At 42.5% G+C, this 17,700-nt stretch overlaps 1 protein-coding gene across 2 annotated transcripts in view; it reads left to right on the forward strand.

The window, feature by feature from the left end:
* nid2a (nidogen 2a (osteonidogen)) overlaps positions 1-17,700 on the forward strand; it is a 54,409-nt gene that overhangs the window by 14,772 nt on the left and 21,937 nt on the right. For both annotated transcript variants that reach the window (XM_030754080.1, XM_030754087.1), the window contains exons 7-14: positions 2,462-2,785; positions 3,179-3,287; positions 7,877-7,916; positions 8,102-8,211; positions 8,286-8,419; positions 10,917-11,028; positions 11,354-11,554; positions 11,649-11,879. In XM_030754080.1, the coding sequence (XP_030609940.1) occupies positions 2,462-2,785; positions 3,179-3,287; positions 7,877-7,916; positions 8,102-8,211; positions 8,286-8,419; positions 10,917-11,028; positions 11,354-11,554; positions 11,649-11,879 (1,261 nt within the window). The remainder of the gene's footprint in view (positions 1-2,461; positions 2,786-3,178; positions 3,288-7,876; positions 7,917-8,101; positions 8,212-8,285; positions 8,420-10,916; positions 11,029-11,353; positions 11,555-11,648; positions 11,880-17,700) is intronic.

Raw genomic sequence — 17,700 nt, forward strand, 5'->3', positions numbered from 1 at the left:
AAGTGACTCAAGACATTATGAAGTGTTGTACAGTCTAACTACTGTTGGGATGAATGACCTGCGAAAGCGCTCCTTCCTGCAGCGAGGATGTTTCAGTCTCTGACTGAAGGAGCTGCTCAGTTCACCCACGGTCTCATGCAGAGGGTGATGGGGGTTGTCCATGATGGCTGTCAGCTTTGCTAACATCCTCCTCTCACCCACCACCATCACAGACTCTAGAGGACATCCCAACACAGAGCTAGACCTCCACACCAGTTTGTCGATCCTGCTCCTGTCCCTTTCGGTGCATCCACCCCCCCAGCAGGCCATTGCGTAGAAAAGGGCAGATGCTACCACTGAGTCATAAAAAGTCTTTAACAGAGTCCTGCAGACACCAAAGGACCTCAGTCTTCTCAGCAGGTGTAGTCGACTCTGGCCCTTCTTATACAGGACGTCTGTGTTTGTACTCCAGTCCAGCTTGTTATTGAGATGAACACCCAGGTACTTGTAGGAGACCACTGTCTCAATGTCCTTTCCCTGGATGTTCACCAGTGCTGTAGGGGGTGGCTTCCTCCTGAAGTCTATGATCATCTCCTTCGTCTTGCTGGCGTTGATTTGGAGTGCGTTGTTCTCACACCAGCCGACAAAGTCACTGATGACCCCCCTGTATTCCTGGTCGTTCCCATCTGATACGCATCCGATGATGGCCGTAACATCTGAGAACTTCTGTAGGTGGCAATGGTCTGAATTGTACCTGAAATCTGAGGTGTACAGACTGAACAGGAAGGGTGAGAGGACAGTGCCCTGTGGCGCCCCCGTGCTGCAGACTACTACATCAGACACACAGTCATGGCACCTCACATACTGTGGTCTGTTGGTGAGGTAGTTGATGATCCATGCCATACATGATGTGTCTATGGAGGTTCTCAGTCATCCAGGTCATAGTAGTCCAGAGGTACATGATGTATGAAGCATTCTGATATACGTTTAGCAGTGTGGTTATAGTAGCAAGGTAAAGTGTAAACAGAGTTAAGCCCAAAATGTAAGAAGTTGTGCAAATTTCAATATTGTAAGGATACAGTAATACAGTCACAGTAATGCAATAAAGTAGCTGTATGCATTAAAGTTACATGTCATCTGTGTGCCTGTCAAGTCCATCATTGTGTGCTTGTATGTAGGTCTGAATCCATTAGTTCAGGTTAGAGTTCAAGAACCTGATGGCTCGTGGAATGAAGCTGTTGCACAGTCTGGTTGTGTTTGTGTGCTAACTCCGGTACTTCATCCCAGATGACAGCAGAGTAAAAAGTCCATGTGATGGATATTTCACAATGCTGAGAGCTTTTCAGATGCAGCAGTTGTTAAAAATGTCAGTGAGAGATGGATGAGAGACCCCGATGATCTTTTCAGCTGTTCTCACTACACACTGTTGAACCAGGCAGTGATGCAGCTACTCAGCATGCTCTTGATGGTTCCTCTGTAGAATGTGGTGTGGATGAGAGGTGGCAAGTGAGCTTTCCTCAGTCTTGTCAGAAAGTTGAGATGATGCCCGGCTTTCTTGGTTAAGGCAGTGGTGTTGAGGGACCAGGTGAGGTTCTCCGCCAGGTGAATTGGTGTGCTTGATGATCTCCACACCAGAGCCGTCAATGTTCAGTGGAGAGCGGTCACTCTGTGTTCTTCTAAAGCAGTAGTTCTCAAATCCAGGCCTCGTGGCCCAGTGTCCTGCAGGTTTTAGATGTGTCCCTGATCCAACACACCTGAATCAAATGGCTGAATTACCTCCTCAGTTCTCCAGAGTCCTCCTAATGACTTCTATATTTGACTCAGGTGTCTTGAAGCAGAGACACATCTAAAACCTGCAGGACACTGGGCCACGAGGCCTGGATTTGAGAACCACTGTTCTAAAGTCAGTGACCATCTCTTTCGTTTTGTCCATATTAAGAGACAGGTTGCTGACGTCTGTTAACGTTGCATCTCCTCCCTGCACTTTGACTCTTTGTTTTTGCTGATGAGACCAGCCACAGTTGTGTTATCTGCAAAATTTACGATGTTATTAGGTCTGTGCATTGCTAGACAGTCATGAGTCAGTAGTGTGAACAGCAGTGTACTGAGAACACAGCCCTGTGGAGCTCCTTTGCTCAGTGTGGTGGTGCTGGAGGTGTTCTTGCTGATCTGGACAGACTGAGGTCTCCCAGTCAGGAGGTCCAGGATCAAGTTGCAAAGAGAGGTGTTCAGGCCCAGCAAGCTCAGCTTTCCAGTCACGTGCTGAGAAATGAACAACATCCTGACATGTGCGTTTTTTTCTGTCTAGGTGTGTGAAAACCAGATGAAGTGTGGTGGCTATTGCGTCGTCCGTTACGTATACAACTGATGCATACCACAGTCGACCCCCCTCACCTGGCGAGACAAAACGGCCCCTAGTCTTTTGTTCGAGTCAGTCTGCTAATCTTTACTCCTCTGACACTTCCATGGTTTCTCCTTCCAGGAAACCACCACCCCAGAATATGATGAGTTTGAAGATTATGAAGAGAATCCCTTTGACCCCAAGACCCAAGAGGGAGAAGATGATTATCCTTTAACAGGGAAGAATCCTGAATTCCAGCCAGCACCTGCTGGTGGTGACCAATCAATTTCCCTTCTACCTCGAAGTTCTGATGGCAGTGACAATATACTGTTGACCTCTGAACCTGGGTATGGTTTAGAGCCAGCAGACAGGCACTACACTCCCCCTAATCCTGCACAGACAGTCCCAGAGGAAGGTGCTCAGCAGCCCCAGGAACAGCAGCCACATGTATCACTGAAAAACAAGGCAAGCAATCCAAATGTTCAAAACAACTGTAATATACACTCACCAGCCACTTTATTAGACACAACTTGGTAGTACTAGGTTGGAGCCCATTTTTGCATTTAGAACTGCCTTAGTTAGATATGAAAAAGGGCAAATTGAACTGGCAGTGTTGCCAGGTGTTAAAATTATTTAAAACTGTGATCACCTAAAAAAAAAAAGCACTGTGGTCATATTGGAATGCTGTTTTGGAGTCAATGTCTTGTCAACAAAATGCTGACCAAACTGCAATCGTGATATCTACTGTATACAATATGTAAAGTATGCGCAGATCATAGCTTTCTGGATTATAGTATCTGGAGAGAATTACAGCTACAGGCTTGACTTTCATTGCTCTCAATTTATCTTCCTCTGCAGCCACCGCTGGAAGTGGTGAATGTGCACTCCCCACATAGAAATGCACCACCTCTTTCCCCTGGAGTCCATGTGGTCAGTGTGGATGAAGAGGTTAATCTTGACACAGGAGGTAAGACAAGAACAATAGCTATGTTTTTTTTTTTATCTTATCAGCTAACTTCATACTAAAAGAAATACACACAACAGTCAAATCAGTATTTGCTACCTTTAAATTTTCACTGGATCTCCTAGATGTACTTTCCCCACAGTTTTTCAAGTTACTTCACAGGTAGGTTGTTTCAAGCATCTTGGAGAACTTGCTGCAGTTCTGTGGATTTAGATTGATGCAGCATCCTCTGTCTTCACTAAACACAAGACTGACTCCATTATATTAAGACATGGGCTATGTGGGGACAAAACTATGTGTTGCAGCACTCCTTGTTCTTTGTGTGGGTAAAGATTGTTCATCATGATTCTGCTTAGGCTCCTTGTCATGCTGCAGATTCAAACTTATCCTTGAATGTATTATGTGATGGATAAGAAGCTAAATATGTAAAGCGACACTAACTGTTTAAAATGGTTATTATAGAGGAAAGGTATCTTGGGACCTAAGTAAGTGAGGTGTCCAGTTTGAATAGTTCTCATATTTTTGCTAAAAGTTGTTCTCACTTACAAGTAATTACACTAGAGTGACTGTTGCCTGCTCCACTCTGTGTGTAGGAGAGGTTTGCTCTGATACAAAGTTGTTTGGCTTTGTGAGCAATTCAGTTCAGTTCAACTCAGTTCAGTTCAGTTCAGTTCAATTCAATTCTGGTCCTGAAGAGGGGCCTGAAAGCTGAAGGCTCTGCCTCCCATTCTACTCTTAAGCATCCTAGGAACCACAAGTAAGCCAGCAGTCTGAGAGCCAAATGCTCTATTGGGGTCCTATTGTACTGTGAGGTCTTTAAGATAAGATGGGGCCTGATTGTTCAGGATCTTGTATGTGAGGAGAAGGATTTTAAATTCTATTCTAGATTTAACAGGGAGCCAATGAAGAGAAGCCAATATGGGAGAAATCTGCTCTCTCTTTCTAGTCCCTGTCAGTACTCTAGCTGCAGCATTTTGAATCAGCTGAAGGTTTTTCAGAGGAGCTTTTGGGACAGCCTGATAATAATGAATTACAATAGTCCAGCCTAGAAGTAATAAATGCATGAAGTAGCTTTTCAGCATCACTCTGAGAAAGGATGTTTCTAGGCGCTTGGGTGGCTTGGTGGTGAAGCCGGCGACCACATGCATATGCAGCGCGAGTTTGAGTCCCGGCCTGTTGCCGGTTTGCCCCTGTGTCTTTCCCCCATTTCCTGTCTCTCTCTCCACTGCCAATGAAAAAAAAAAAAGCTGCTGTGGCCAAAAATGCAAAAAAAAAAAAAAAAAAAAAAGGATGTTTTAGAAATATTGTGCAAATGCAAAAAAGCGGTCCTACATATTTGTTTAATATGTGCATTGAAGGACATATCCTGGTCAAAAATGACTCCAAGATTTCTTACAATGTACCTGGAGGCCAAAGTAATGCCATCCAGAGTAAGTATCTGGTTAGACACCAAGTTTCTAAGGTTTGTGGGGCCGAGTACAAGAACTTCAGTTTTATCTGACTATAGAAGCAGGAAATCATCTGCATAACAATGAAAATGTGTGCAATTCCTTCTAATAATACTGCCTAAGGGAAATGTGTATTATATAAATAGAATTGGTCCTAGCACAGAACCCTGTGGAACTCCATATTTAGCCTTAGTGTGTGAAGAAGACTCCCCATTTACATGAACAAATGGGAATCTATTAGATAAATATGATTCAAACCACCTTTAATACCTATAGTATGCTCTAATCTCTGTAATAAAACAGTATCAAAAGCTGCACTGAGGTCCAACAGGACAAGTACAGAGATGAGTCCACTTTCAGAGGCTGCAAGAAGATCATTTGTAACCTTCACTAATGCTGTTTCTGTACTGTGATGAATTCTGAAACCTGACTGAAACTCTTCAGATAAACCGTTCCTCTGCAGATGATCAGTTAGCTGTTTTACAACTACTCTTTCAAGAGTCTTTGAGAGAAAAGGAAGGTTGGAGATTGGCCTAAACTTAGCTAAGACAGCTGGGTCAGTGATGGCTTTTAAAGAAATTACAGCCACCTTGAAAGCCTGTGGTACATAGCCAACTAATGAAGACAGATTGATCATTTTTAAGATTGAAGCATTAATTAATGGAAGGACTTCTTTGAGCAGTCTAGTAGAATTGGGATCTAATAAACATGTTGATGGTTTGGAGGAAGTGACTATTGAAGTTTACTCTAAAGGATTAATTGAGGAGACAGAGTCTAAACAAATACCAGCAGTGCTGAAAGCAGCCGAACATGAAGATAAATCTTTGAGACGGTTATGAATATTTTTTCCTCTAATGGTTAAAATGTTATTTTACATACATTAATGCATTCTCATACTTCTTATTAAGTTTAATTGTCACAGCAAAGTGCTAAACCCTTATACTAACCCTAACCTAAACCTAGCTTTAACCCTAAAACCAAGTCTGAACCCTGTTTTAAAGCCTTTTAAAGGTTGTCAGAAAAAAAGAGGGCTTCTCAAGATTTCTAACTAAACAGTCACAAAGACAGCTGGGAAAATACACACTATTGTTTTTCGATGTTTTAATGTAACTTTATTTATTTATTTCTCTTTGGATTCCTGTGACAGTGACTTCAGTCACACACACCGTGTTTTGATGAATCATTCTCAAGAAAACTGCAACCCAAAATGTGCCAATTCTACGCAGCCACATTTTGAACAGGCACAGTCAGCCACCCACACATTCAGAGGGCGTATTCTTATAGCTGTCCTCTTTTCATATCGGTAACTTTATGAATGCCTGCACGTGACATAATTAGAGGACATCTGTACATTGTAGCTATAACAAAATAACCTTGGGTACACTCTCCAAATGTGCGCTACACTATGAAATAACTTTCATGGAGCCATCAGGGCCAGCTGCTTAGCAGCAACCAGGACAATACTGCCGTTGTGCTGTGCAGCTACCAGGTGTGTGTGTTCACACTCCCTCCCCTTCAGCTACTCCCACAGGATTTTTGCCATAAATAAGAATGTGTTCTCAGACAACTTATGTAAGGGTCAAGAAATCTGTGTGTGTGTGTAAGTTCATCCTGTTAGGTCAGTTTGGGAAAAGAAACAGATTTTTGAAAGAAGGCTAAGAGATCTGTCAGCAAGGGTTTGTTCTATTAATAATTTTTTATGCATGTTTTTAGAAAAACAAGATATCTTTCTTTAGGCTGACTATTTTTAGGTTTTAGTATATAGAGTTGTAGTAAAGGTGGAAAACTACAGGACGGGACATGGAGCAAAGTCTTGAAGCAGCATCGCAGCTGCTGAGGCCATTTTAGGCCATGTCATGGATGGAAAAACGTTGTGATTTTGGAGAGTGGGTTTCCTTCAAAGAATTGTTAGTGCCCCTGTTAAAAATATCCTGTAATCCTGTTCTTTAACTGTGTGTGTGTGTGTGTGTGTGTGTGTGTGTGTGTGTGTGTGTGTGTGTGTGTGTGTGTGTGTGTGTGTGTGTGTGTGTGTGTGTGTGTGATGACAGACTGATGTATTTTTATCCCAAATCTGCCATTAGCCAAAAACAAAAGGAAGAAAGTTAATGCAGTCACTCAGCAGTTATGAAAGCTCCATGTGATGTTTTTTGTTAAGTTACTTAAGCATGTGAAGCTGTGGTCAAACATGAGCAGCTCTAATAAGAATAGGCAGTTAAAGTCTCATATGACCTTTGAGTTTGCACAATTTCACGGTTTTGAGAATTTTTATAGAAAACATCTGAAGTAATCAGCAGTTTTCTTGCTGACGCAGTTATTTTTTTTGTTCATTCAAAAAAAAATAAAATAAAAAGCAGAGCGCATTTTCCCTGTTTGTCATAGAGGCTTTTAAGAAATAAGCAGTCTTTTAGGTTAAAGTCTGTTTAGAGTCTTAGTCAGAACATGTATATATACTTGTCTCGTCCCGGCCACATCAAAGGACTGTTTATTACTTGGTATTGAGGTTTAAGTTAATATTTGGCTTAGGTTAGGGCTGAGGTTAGCCAGTGAGTGGTGAGGGTTATGGGACTGGACAATGTATCATGTCAATGAATGAAGATGTGCACACGTGCAGTTCAGTGGACTGCAGCAGCTTGGTTTTCTTCCCAAGTACTGTCTTGCTGTGTGTGTGTATGTATTTTTTTCTGTCTGTCTTTAATATTCTTCCTCATTTTCATGTTGTTTGTACAATGTATAGAGAGACAAATAAAAGACGATGTAAGTGTTTAAACAAGTCAAATTAGCTGACAGAAAGCACTCATTATCACTCATCTCATCATCTTACCATTACTGATTTCCACGTAGAAGTCATAAAAATAATATAAATTTATAATAAAGATCAATGTAAAATCTTTGGCATGACATTTGCAGACAACAGTTTTAGTCTGTATTTGCATCTTTCTGTTTCCTGCTATTGCTTTAAGGGCCCCTTTATCCCCGCCGTCCAGCACCTGGCAAATGGCGCTGTACGACAAAACTGAACGTCACATTTTTACCAACATTATGCTGATATCAGTACAGATATCAGAGGCGTCTTCATTAGGATAATGAGCTTAAATGCAGTGTATTATATGTGTATTACCTAATCTTATTTTCTCTCTCTTTCAGTGATTCAGTATACTACAGAGAATAAGGAAACATGTGCCAGGTTTGTAAAGAGTTGACATGACATTTAATCCTGATGTTGCAATTATCAGACCTTCTCATGCCTACGCTGACAGTAATAGCATAAGTGCATATCAAAATAAAAGCATTTCCAAAATTTGTCAAACACCGATGACATTTACAACTGGAGCAGTAAATGTATTTTCTCTCTTTCTCCTTCTCATCTAGATTCCAGCAGCAGTGCTCCCAGAATGCCTTTTGCTCCGACTACGCCACAGGCTTCTGCTGTCACTGCCGGCCAGGCTTTTATGGAAATGGACGCCAGTGTCTGCCTGACGGTTAGATCTTAACTGTTTCTAAATGCTGTGCACTTTGTTTGTCTTCATACATGAAAGTTGTTCTGCTCGTTCAGGCGCCCCCCAGCGTGTTAGCGGTAAGGTGAGCGGCACTGTGTCCGTGGGATCGACTCCAGTATCGCTGAACAACATTGATCTCCATGCCTACATCGTGGTGGGAGACGGGAGAGCCTACACTGCCATCAGTGAGGTACAACTTGAAAAACACCACCATTAATTGCATGCAGGTTATTCATGTAGATTGATGTAGAGTTTTAAAAAGCCTAATAGGAATATCATGAGCAAAATACGGTTTCACTTGGCCGAGCGCAGCAACAACAGTCTCAGAAGGGTGGATTCAGATAGCCAGTGCTTCTTATATAACAAACTTAAGAAACCGTTCTGGTCAACTTCCCGGGTGGGGCAAACTTATCAGAGCTGGAGATCAAGGCTTAACTTAGAGTCATGAAAAAGAAAGTTTTCACAGGACTCCTGTAATCCTGAGGAAAACTAAGCATACCCTTACTACTGCCAGAGGAGTTAAGAGGCTAATTTGTGGCCAGCTAATCAACCCAGCTATTCAAATGCACTTGATTCATTGACATCGGCGAGTATGAGCACCTCTGCAAAAGCAGGAGTGTTGGCAGTTTTCCACTCTGGAGCATTCAGATGTGTTAACACAGTGTCACAGTCTTCCCGGGAGTCGACATCCCAGCACATTCACCCCAAGAGCTACGTCTCAGACTCTACAGGCCTCATGTTAAAGTTCATGACAGTAGAATTATAAGTATGGCTTTTTTGGAAGTGCTGCCAGGAGAATACCTCTCCTTTCTAAAAAGAACATGGCATCTGAACAATTCACAACAATGTTCTTTAGACAGACAAGTTTGGTGAAAACCAAGGGCAGCATATCAGCACAAACACCTCATACCAACTGTCAAGCACGGCGGTGGAGGAGTGATTATTTGGTTGTTGTGCAGCTACAGGACCTGGGCACCTTACAGTCACAGAGTCGACCATGACCTCCTCTGTAAGCCAAAGTATTCTAGAGTGAAATGTGAGGCCATCTGTCTGTCAGCTGAAGCTTGGATGACATTCAGTCATGCACCAGGACAATGTTTCCAAGAACAGCAGCGAAACCTACGACGACGATGGCTGAAACAAATGAATCAAGGTGTTGCAATGGCCCAGTCAAAGACTGAAATGTTGTGGTGGGAAATTATGAGAGCTGTGCATAAATGAATGCCTGCAAATTTCAGTAACTAAAGTAAAGTTATGAGGATGAGTCAGCCAAAATTCCTCCACAACGATGCAAGAGACTAATAAAGCAATACAGAAACCAATTACTTCAAGTTATTGCTGCTAAAGGTGGTTCTACAAGCTATTAAATCATGGCATGTACTTAGTTTTTCTCAGGAATCTAAAAAAGTTCCTTTTCACATGACAACACACTATTAGGTGGTGAAGGGGTTAGCAGGGATCAGTTTACAGATACAAAGATCTACGCATGCTCAGAAAAGCAAAGATCTAGAGTTACATGTTAGCCTTGTAAAGAACTGAAAGGATTGTTTTTAATGGGAAAACTTCTAAATATGTATTTTTTTGATGAAAAGAGCAGTTAGTGCTAAATGACAGACTAATAACACACTAGAATTTTACTCACCAAAATGGAAGCACAAACTTTGGTCGGTATTGCACAGCAAACCTAATATTTGTGAGCTAATTCTAGTAAAACACCACAAACATGGTCAAGAGGTCCAGTTCAGTGACTCTAAGGCCCCGTTTACACGACACCGTTTCAAAATGAAAACGCCGTCGTTTTGATGCGTTTCGGCCTTCTGTTTACACGACGATGGAATGAAAACAATGTGTTTCGGAAACGGGGTCCAGAGTGGAGCGTTTCAGAAACGCACCGGCTTGCGTTCTCGTTGCTTGAAACCGGGGTGATTTGAAAACGGGTGACTCGCACATGCGCACTATGGTTGCGACGGCCACAGTTTTCCGCGCATGCGCAAATTGATAAACAGTACTCGTGGATTTACGAGTGCTTCTTGTGCTTTTCTTGTGTTTTTACCATTTTGTAATTCAGCGTTGTGTGCAGCAGCGATCCAACCTCATCGTCAGGCCACACAAAACCTCTCACATTGGCCGTTTTGTAAGTAATGAACAATTTGCCGCGCTTCCTACTGTGTCCCTCCCCGCATGTGCGTCTTGTGTAAACAAGCTTTGCAAAGAGAATACCAACGCCAACTTGTGGCCTGGCATGGGAACTACATCGTTTTCATTGTTTCGCGTGTCATCGTGTAAACGCGGATCGTTTCTGAAACGCTATCGTGTAAACGCGGCCTAATTAACAGCGATGAGGCCCAGCAGACACTGACTGGCTATAGCTGCCTGTGCACGCATTCCCCTAAAGTTAACCCATGCCAGTAATTAAATAGATGAGGTAGAAGAATCACTGACAGTATAGCTCTTATGAAGAGGAAAACTATTGTACAAACCATAACCTTTTTTGTATCAGGCTTTAAACCTCTCAGTGCTGTTCACATGGGCGTTTTGATATGGGGCCTTATGAGCACTGACTCACTTTTGCAGTCAGTCCATTAGGGGAACTGGAGGTTTTAGTGCTTCAGTACTTTTTTCAACCACAGATTGATGTCTTGCATTATCTACCTGAACTTAAAGTAAACTTTATGTCTATTGATCAGGTACCAGAACCACTGGGCTGGGCGCTGATGCCGGTTGCACCAATTGGAGAGCTGTTCGGATGGCTGTTTGCTTTGGAGCTGTTCGATAGCCAAGCAGGATTCAAAATCACAGGTAAACATGTTTGTCAGTGTACAGCTTATTGCCTTGTACATCTTGACGCTTCTGCAGAGACACGAGGGAACTCTTTTATGGCAAGGACATTGTGTGTCTGTTTCTTTGTATGTGTGCGTTTCTGGTCTCCCAACCAGATGTAGTGTCTCCAGGGATGTGATGTGATATCAGTCTTCCACCTCCCCTCACTAATGAGAAACAGCTGTGTGGATGTGTTAGTGTGTAACCACTGTAGACACTCCACTTTTTCTGAAATGTAGTTTCTGCATGTTTGTGTCATTTAGAAACCAGCAAATAAAAGCTGATTGAATATTTGTGTTGCAAGGTGCTGAGTTCACTCGCCACGCAGAGGTTGTGTTTCACCCTGGCAACCAGCGCTTGTCAATTATTCAGACTGGCCGTGGCCTAGATGACCACAACCACCTGACCGTGGATACTGTAGTCAGCGGCAGTGTGCCCTTCCTTCCTCCTGGTGCTGAAGTTAACATGGACCCCTTCAAAGAGACCTACCAGTACTACCCCTCTGGTAAAGCTACAAACCAAACAAGACAAAGGATGAACAGTAGAACATTTTATTGACCATTTTGTTACCTAAAACGACTCCCTCTCTCTTTTTGCAGTTGCAACCTCCACCTCTGTTAGGGAGTACTCAGTGGTTACAGCAGACCGAGGGTCAGAGTCCGTCTCTTTCCAGCTGAAACAGAATATCACATACCGCGACTGCCGGCACAGCAACCAAGCCACCAGCATTGAGACTTTGCAGATCTTGATGGACCGGGTGTTTGTCATGTATGTGAAGGAGGAGCGGATCCTGAGATACGCCATCACCAACAAAATCAGCCCAGTTGGAGGTGAGACAGACCAAGTCTGCAGAGATCGCACGCTCATTACAATTCAGAGTTGTTTGGTAATGTATTTACTATCCTGCTGTTCTCGTTAACCACCTTTGGACATAAAACCCAGCTTGATACAAGGTTAAGAAAAGGTATTTAAGAATAAGGGAGTCTCATAATATTTAATATCCATACAATTCCGGCCACTGTTGGCTAAATCAGCGTTATGTGACTGTGATTTGGTGCTGTCCCGCTGGAGTATTTCATGCTGGAAGTGGAAAATAAATTTCCCTGTGTCTCTCCTCCTGGATGCTCATTTGCAGCTCTGCTGTTCTGTCTGTGCCACTGCACGATTAGCACTTAACGTGGAGCTGTTGGATAGCTCTACATGGCTGCAACATTAAGTACCTGTGTACTCAACTCCAAATCTTAAGCAATGTATGAAGACAGAATACTGGTATTCACACTTAAGTACTCTTCTTAGTATTTATTGCCCGGCAATGAAGAAGAGTAACATTAAAATGTTAAACTGAAAATTGAAAGGATTGTGCTCGCTCCTGAGTGCCTTCAATCAATGCTTCTCGTTTACTCCCAGTGTGTAGGCTGAAATTTGGTCGCCATGGGAATACAATGGCCCACATCAGCAGATTCATGAAGGGATTGTTTGGTTTCAGGATCAAATCTCTGTCCCTGCCAACAGGGACAAATTGCAGGCTCACATTACAAAATACTGTCTTGAGTGGATAAGCTTGGCTGTTTTATCTTTATCCACCAACATTATGAACTACATTACAAGTGTAGCATAGTTAGAGCTAGCTAGCAAACATCTCTGTCATATCTGAGTGGAAACAACAGTTGGCTTAACAAATTACCTCATCAGCTAATTTAATCCATGATACTAAATCTGTCATTGGCTAGGATACTATTTCCCAGAAAGTATTCCACTCTCTCTCTCTGTCTCTGTCTCTCACACACACACACACACAGGCACACACACACACAATGTGTTAAAAAAGAAAAAAGGCCACACCCCTAACTCAGTTATCCAGGTGGATGGGTTTGAGGAAAATTAACCACACTCAGTTGTTACGAGGGGGGGAAACTATCTACAGAGGCCAAAGGCATTTTTTTTTATAGCAGGCTGTAAACGTGGTTCTTACTGCTGTAAAGTTACCCATTTTTTAGACTCTGTGGGCTTTAACTCCCTTTTGGAGCTAGCTGCAAATGGCACGTAGAGGAACTGCAGCCTGGGAGGTTGCCCTTTGTTATAATACCAAATGTTATAGATTTAACCATCAGTAAATCATCTAATCGCACAAATCAAAGACATAATTAACATTTGCTTTCTACAGTAATTGCCAGCATGAGGATGGCTAGCCAAACAGCCGTTATATCAGATACATGAGATATGGTATAATAGTGTAACAGTACAGTCTATTTTATGTGTCGCCACTGTTATGGCTGATATACACTTGCACATGGTGTGAAAATGCAGTTCAATAATAACGATGGTTTTCTGAGCTAATGCAGAGATTTTTTAAATTTCTTCTGATATACAAACTGTTTCCCAGCAAGGGGTCATAAAAACATGTACTATATACATGGACACAGTCCAGGACACAGTACACAGGCAGAATGCGCAGATTTAAAAGATTTGTAAAACATTTAAGAACTAATTTTTGTTCATCAGCATTCACAAACTGGCCTTGAACTGTTCTCAGTCCTGAAACAATTTGCAGCATCAACAAAAACATATGATTTGAATGGCTAAATCCATTCCAGACCATCCCTGTCATGCATATTTTATGGGCCTCCAATTGTGTCCATTTGGTACAGCTTTCCATATGGACAGTGTATGGAAAGCCGTTTTCACCCACCGCAAACGTGTTCCTGTGCAGTCCTCCAAAATCCCAACTGCTCATTGCTGAAGGTGGATGATATTATCTGCTGTCAAATGCTAACTGGTTGGCAAGTGGGCTGTAACGGGGAAGGCAGCTACAGTGGAGTTCACCGGGAATGGGAGAAGCATGAAATAAGAAAAAAAAAACAGTATGAAAAATACAGACAGTGACTGAGTGGATACTTGTCACTGTTTTCACTGCTCTCTGCAGGTAGACAGGCTGTCAGCATCTGTCGTTCATCTTCAGTCAGCGCTTACACTGACAAACGTGACTTTTTCCCTTCCAGAGCTCGTGACCAGACCACCTATTAATTGTTTCAGGGTTGCCACAAACCTCAGCCAAACCACAGTGCAGGGTTGGATAGAGCATACGTTTAAGGACACATGCTGCATTCTGTGGAAGGGGATGATTATAGCTTGAAACCATAGAAAACAATGTTATAATGTTGGCATTTCACTTCATTGTCTACCAAATTGTGCAAACACACTAGACCACTTTAAAGATCATTTTAACCGCAGTTTGCGTCACGGCTGGCTTTAAGTTTTTGATGAATGCAGCTGCAGATGAATCCGGACGCGTGTTAACACAGTTGTGTAAAGTGAGCTGGTCAAGCAGTGAAAACAGCAGAATTTAATGAGAGCTTAGCATGAGGGAAAAAAATCTAGAAGCGTGGAGAGAAAACATCCACCTTACTGCTGGACTCGGTGCTTAAAGGTACTTTATTTTTCCAGAGCACAAAACCAAAAACCACAAACTTTGCATTTTGACCAGATTGGTTTGGTTCTGCGGCATCAGGACTTGGACAGCGGTTTCTTAGTCGAGCGTCCCCAAGCTTGTATTCAGGATCACGTTTCTGTGGTGACCGCAAATTCCCACTGGCTTGGTTTGCAATCTAACATGAAGTGGCTGAGAATTAACAGCTCAGAGTCCATAGGTCTCAGCTGGTAAAGTGTGGATGCCTGCTCTAGGTTGGGGAGAAGTGGCTGCTTCAAATGGTAAATGGACTAACACTTTTTTACATTTTTTTATACAGTGCTTTCTATCTAACATTGGCACACACATTCACACTCCGCTAAATATATTGGGAGCAACTCAAGGTTCAGGATCTCCTTAAATTACAGGCTGTCTGAATGATGTTCAAAAAACCATGTGGGTTTTATTGATAATTTTTATTGATAATTAGGAAACATTCTGGGGGAAACCTGGTCTCCCTGAGATAACTGGCTGAGATGAACCAGGCTGAGGAGCCTGGTTCAGCCAGAGGTTTCTTCCTGTTACAAGGGAGTTTTTCCTTCCCACAGTCGCCATTGTTGGGGTTTTCTTTGTGTTATTGTAGTGTCTTTACCTTACAATATAAAGCAACCTTAAAGTGACTGTTTTTGTGATTTTATACAATAAAATAGATAAAACTGAAATGAATTGAATAATGTTGAGATGATGATGGTGATTTAATAGATTTCCCGCTCTTAGCTATGGCCACCAGCCGTGGGTTCTGACCAAAAGAATAAGTGGAAATTAGCTTCCTCTGAAGGATGTCTGGCAGATGGGGAGGAGATGGAGCTCATTTGTTTGGTAGAGCCACCTCTTCTCATTTAAAGAAGCTAATTGAGGTGGTTCAGAGACTCAAAACTGCAGACAGAGAAAGTGGTGGAGAGAAGATGTTTCTTTGGTGGCTTGGGAGCACCTCAGTGTCCCTCCAAAAAAGCTGAAGGTCATGGCCTGGGAGAAGGAGATTTGGGCATCTCTGCTTGGACTGCGGCCCTCATGACCAGGTATTAGATAAGTGTTACAAATTGAACTGATGGATGGAATTTAGGTACCAAAAGTTTTTGTTGTAAGTTAAATTGTCTTCTGCAGCTTTATATTTTATTCTATGACATTAATATAGTTTTACTAATACAGGGTGACCCTCACATTAGCTGCTGGTCAAAGTGGAGCTACCTTTGGCTGCTTTAGTCCCAGAATAGTTCTGTATGTAGTTAGGTCCAGTGGTATCCAAGTTGGATGTGTTAGGGGAGTATGTGTGTGGCTCTCAGGCGTACTCCTTCCTATTTAAGTTTTTATGGTTGTTAAAGCTTTACAGCACCCAAGTGAATGGTAAATCAAACACTTTAACCTGAGAATGAGAGGGTTCTCGTAGCTAGCTGAGCACAGGAAGAAAAACGCGGCTTTTAGGGGAGTTATGTTATATTAGACGAAAGGTTTCCTGCAGATTTCTCCAACAGCATTTAATTTTTATAGCCGTCACCATCTCTTTCTTCAAAATAACTGAAGAAAAGCTTTTACAGATAAAGAAATGTAGCACTGGACATGTGCCGTGCTCTCCTTCTGTCAACACGCAGCAGCTGTGCTGCCTTTACCCACTCCTATCTGATGAAAAGCCTGTAGTGACAGTTGGATACATGACCTTGTAAGATGACGGGAACAAGAAGCCTGAAAAAGAGTTTGAGACAGAGAGGATCCCCCCCCTCCTTCCTCCACTCACCCACCGCACACACACACACACACACACACACACACACACACACACACACACCACCCTGTTTTTGGATCCAGACCAGATTTCCATCATTTGGATGTCAGCACACTGCTTAAAAAGTTTATGATGACATATCTCACACATGTACGTGCTCACACACAGTGATACACCCAGACCACAGCTGGAAGAGCTTTTGGGGATGAGGGATTTTGTAAACATGGGTTAAGTGCGAGTCTGTTACACAGAGGACCTGTGGGTGTGTGTGTGTGGGTGTGTGTGTGTGTGTGTTGCACTTTCTTGGAAATAATATCCTAGCCAATGACAGATTTTCTTGAGTGGGGGTTGCCAGGCAGAATATCTGTCTGGTGATGTCATGAAAATTGTGGAAGAACAGACACTGAGCTGACAGGTAAAACAGTGGTTTTATAAGGTTATGTATACCAGGCACATCAATGTCAAGCCTAAACATCCAAAGGCACTTTTGACAGCTCACTTGCAGCAGCTGGGCTCAGCATGTGTCTCTACTCCACCAGCATATACCCCACCACCATCCCCTTATTCAGCATTTTAACTCAATCCAGCAGTCAGAATTGCTCCGTCTGTTCATAATGGCGTAATTATTTTAAAAGCTCAGACATTTCTTATAGCATGTTTGCCTCTACCGATAAAAATTTACTTGGAAAGCTGCCCTGCATTTCTGAGTTAAATGTGAAACTATTACTGAACTCTGACTGCTAACAGTAACTGAGTAAATCATCTGTGCTGTGGCTGTCAGAGAGCCGTCAGTAAAGGCTGATATCAGATCAAATTATGTAACACTGGGGAACATTAAAGAAAAGCTTTCTGTAATTCTCATAAAGGAGGCTGTTACAGGCCATCTGTACATCAACGGTTCACTGAACAAATACTGAAAAAAATGAAATGGTCATAAATCGTTGCATTTGTCCCGATCAGGCTGCAGCTGAATAATTAGGTTTAAAATTTTAGTGCAAAATTAGGAATGAACTGCCTGTTAATTGCCTTCATCTTTTAGACCCCATGGCTGCAGTTCATTTTTTGTTTCCAGCCTCACTCTGTTGACATCACTATGGATTCATCTGGGTGGTTTTCCCCTAAACTGAGTGCTGTTTTCAACTCGATCGCCCACTCAAATCCAGGTCTTGGTGCCTTAAATGCCGCACTGTCAGAACTTTCAGGCTTTTTGATTTGTCAGTAAAAGTCAGTGATGATAGAAAGATTATCCGATGCTGCTCGAGAGTGGGCCTTTGGATTTTAAAGTGTCTGGTGCACCTTCAAATACTCCCATGTAAACCCAGTTTGTTTGTGTATGTGTGTTCATGTGCATGTGGAGGAGTTTTGTGAAAAGCAGCAGGTGGGAAACTGCAGTCACCACTTTGATGGTGTGTGTGTGTGTGTGTGTGTGTGTGTGTGTGTGTGTGTGTGTGTGTGCGTGTGCACG

The sequence above is a fragment of the Archocentrus centrarchus genome, chromosome 2, assembly GCF_007364275.1.
Source record: "Archocentrus centrarchus isolate MPI-CPG fArcCen1 chromosome 2, fArcCen1, whole genome shotgun sequence".
In the NCBI taxonomy this organism is placed as follows: domain Eukaryota; kingdom Metazoa; phylum Chordata; class Actinopteri; order Cichliformes; family Cichlidae; genus Archocentrus; species Archocentrus centrarchus.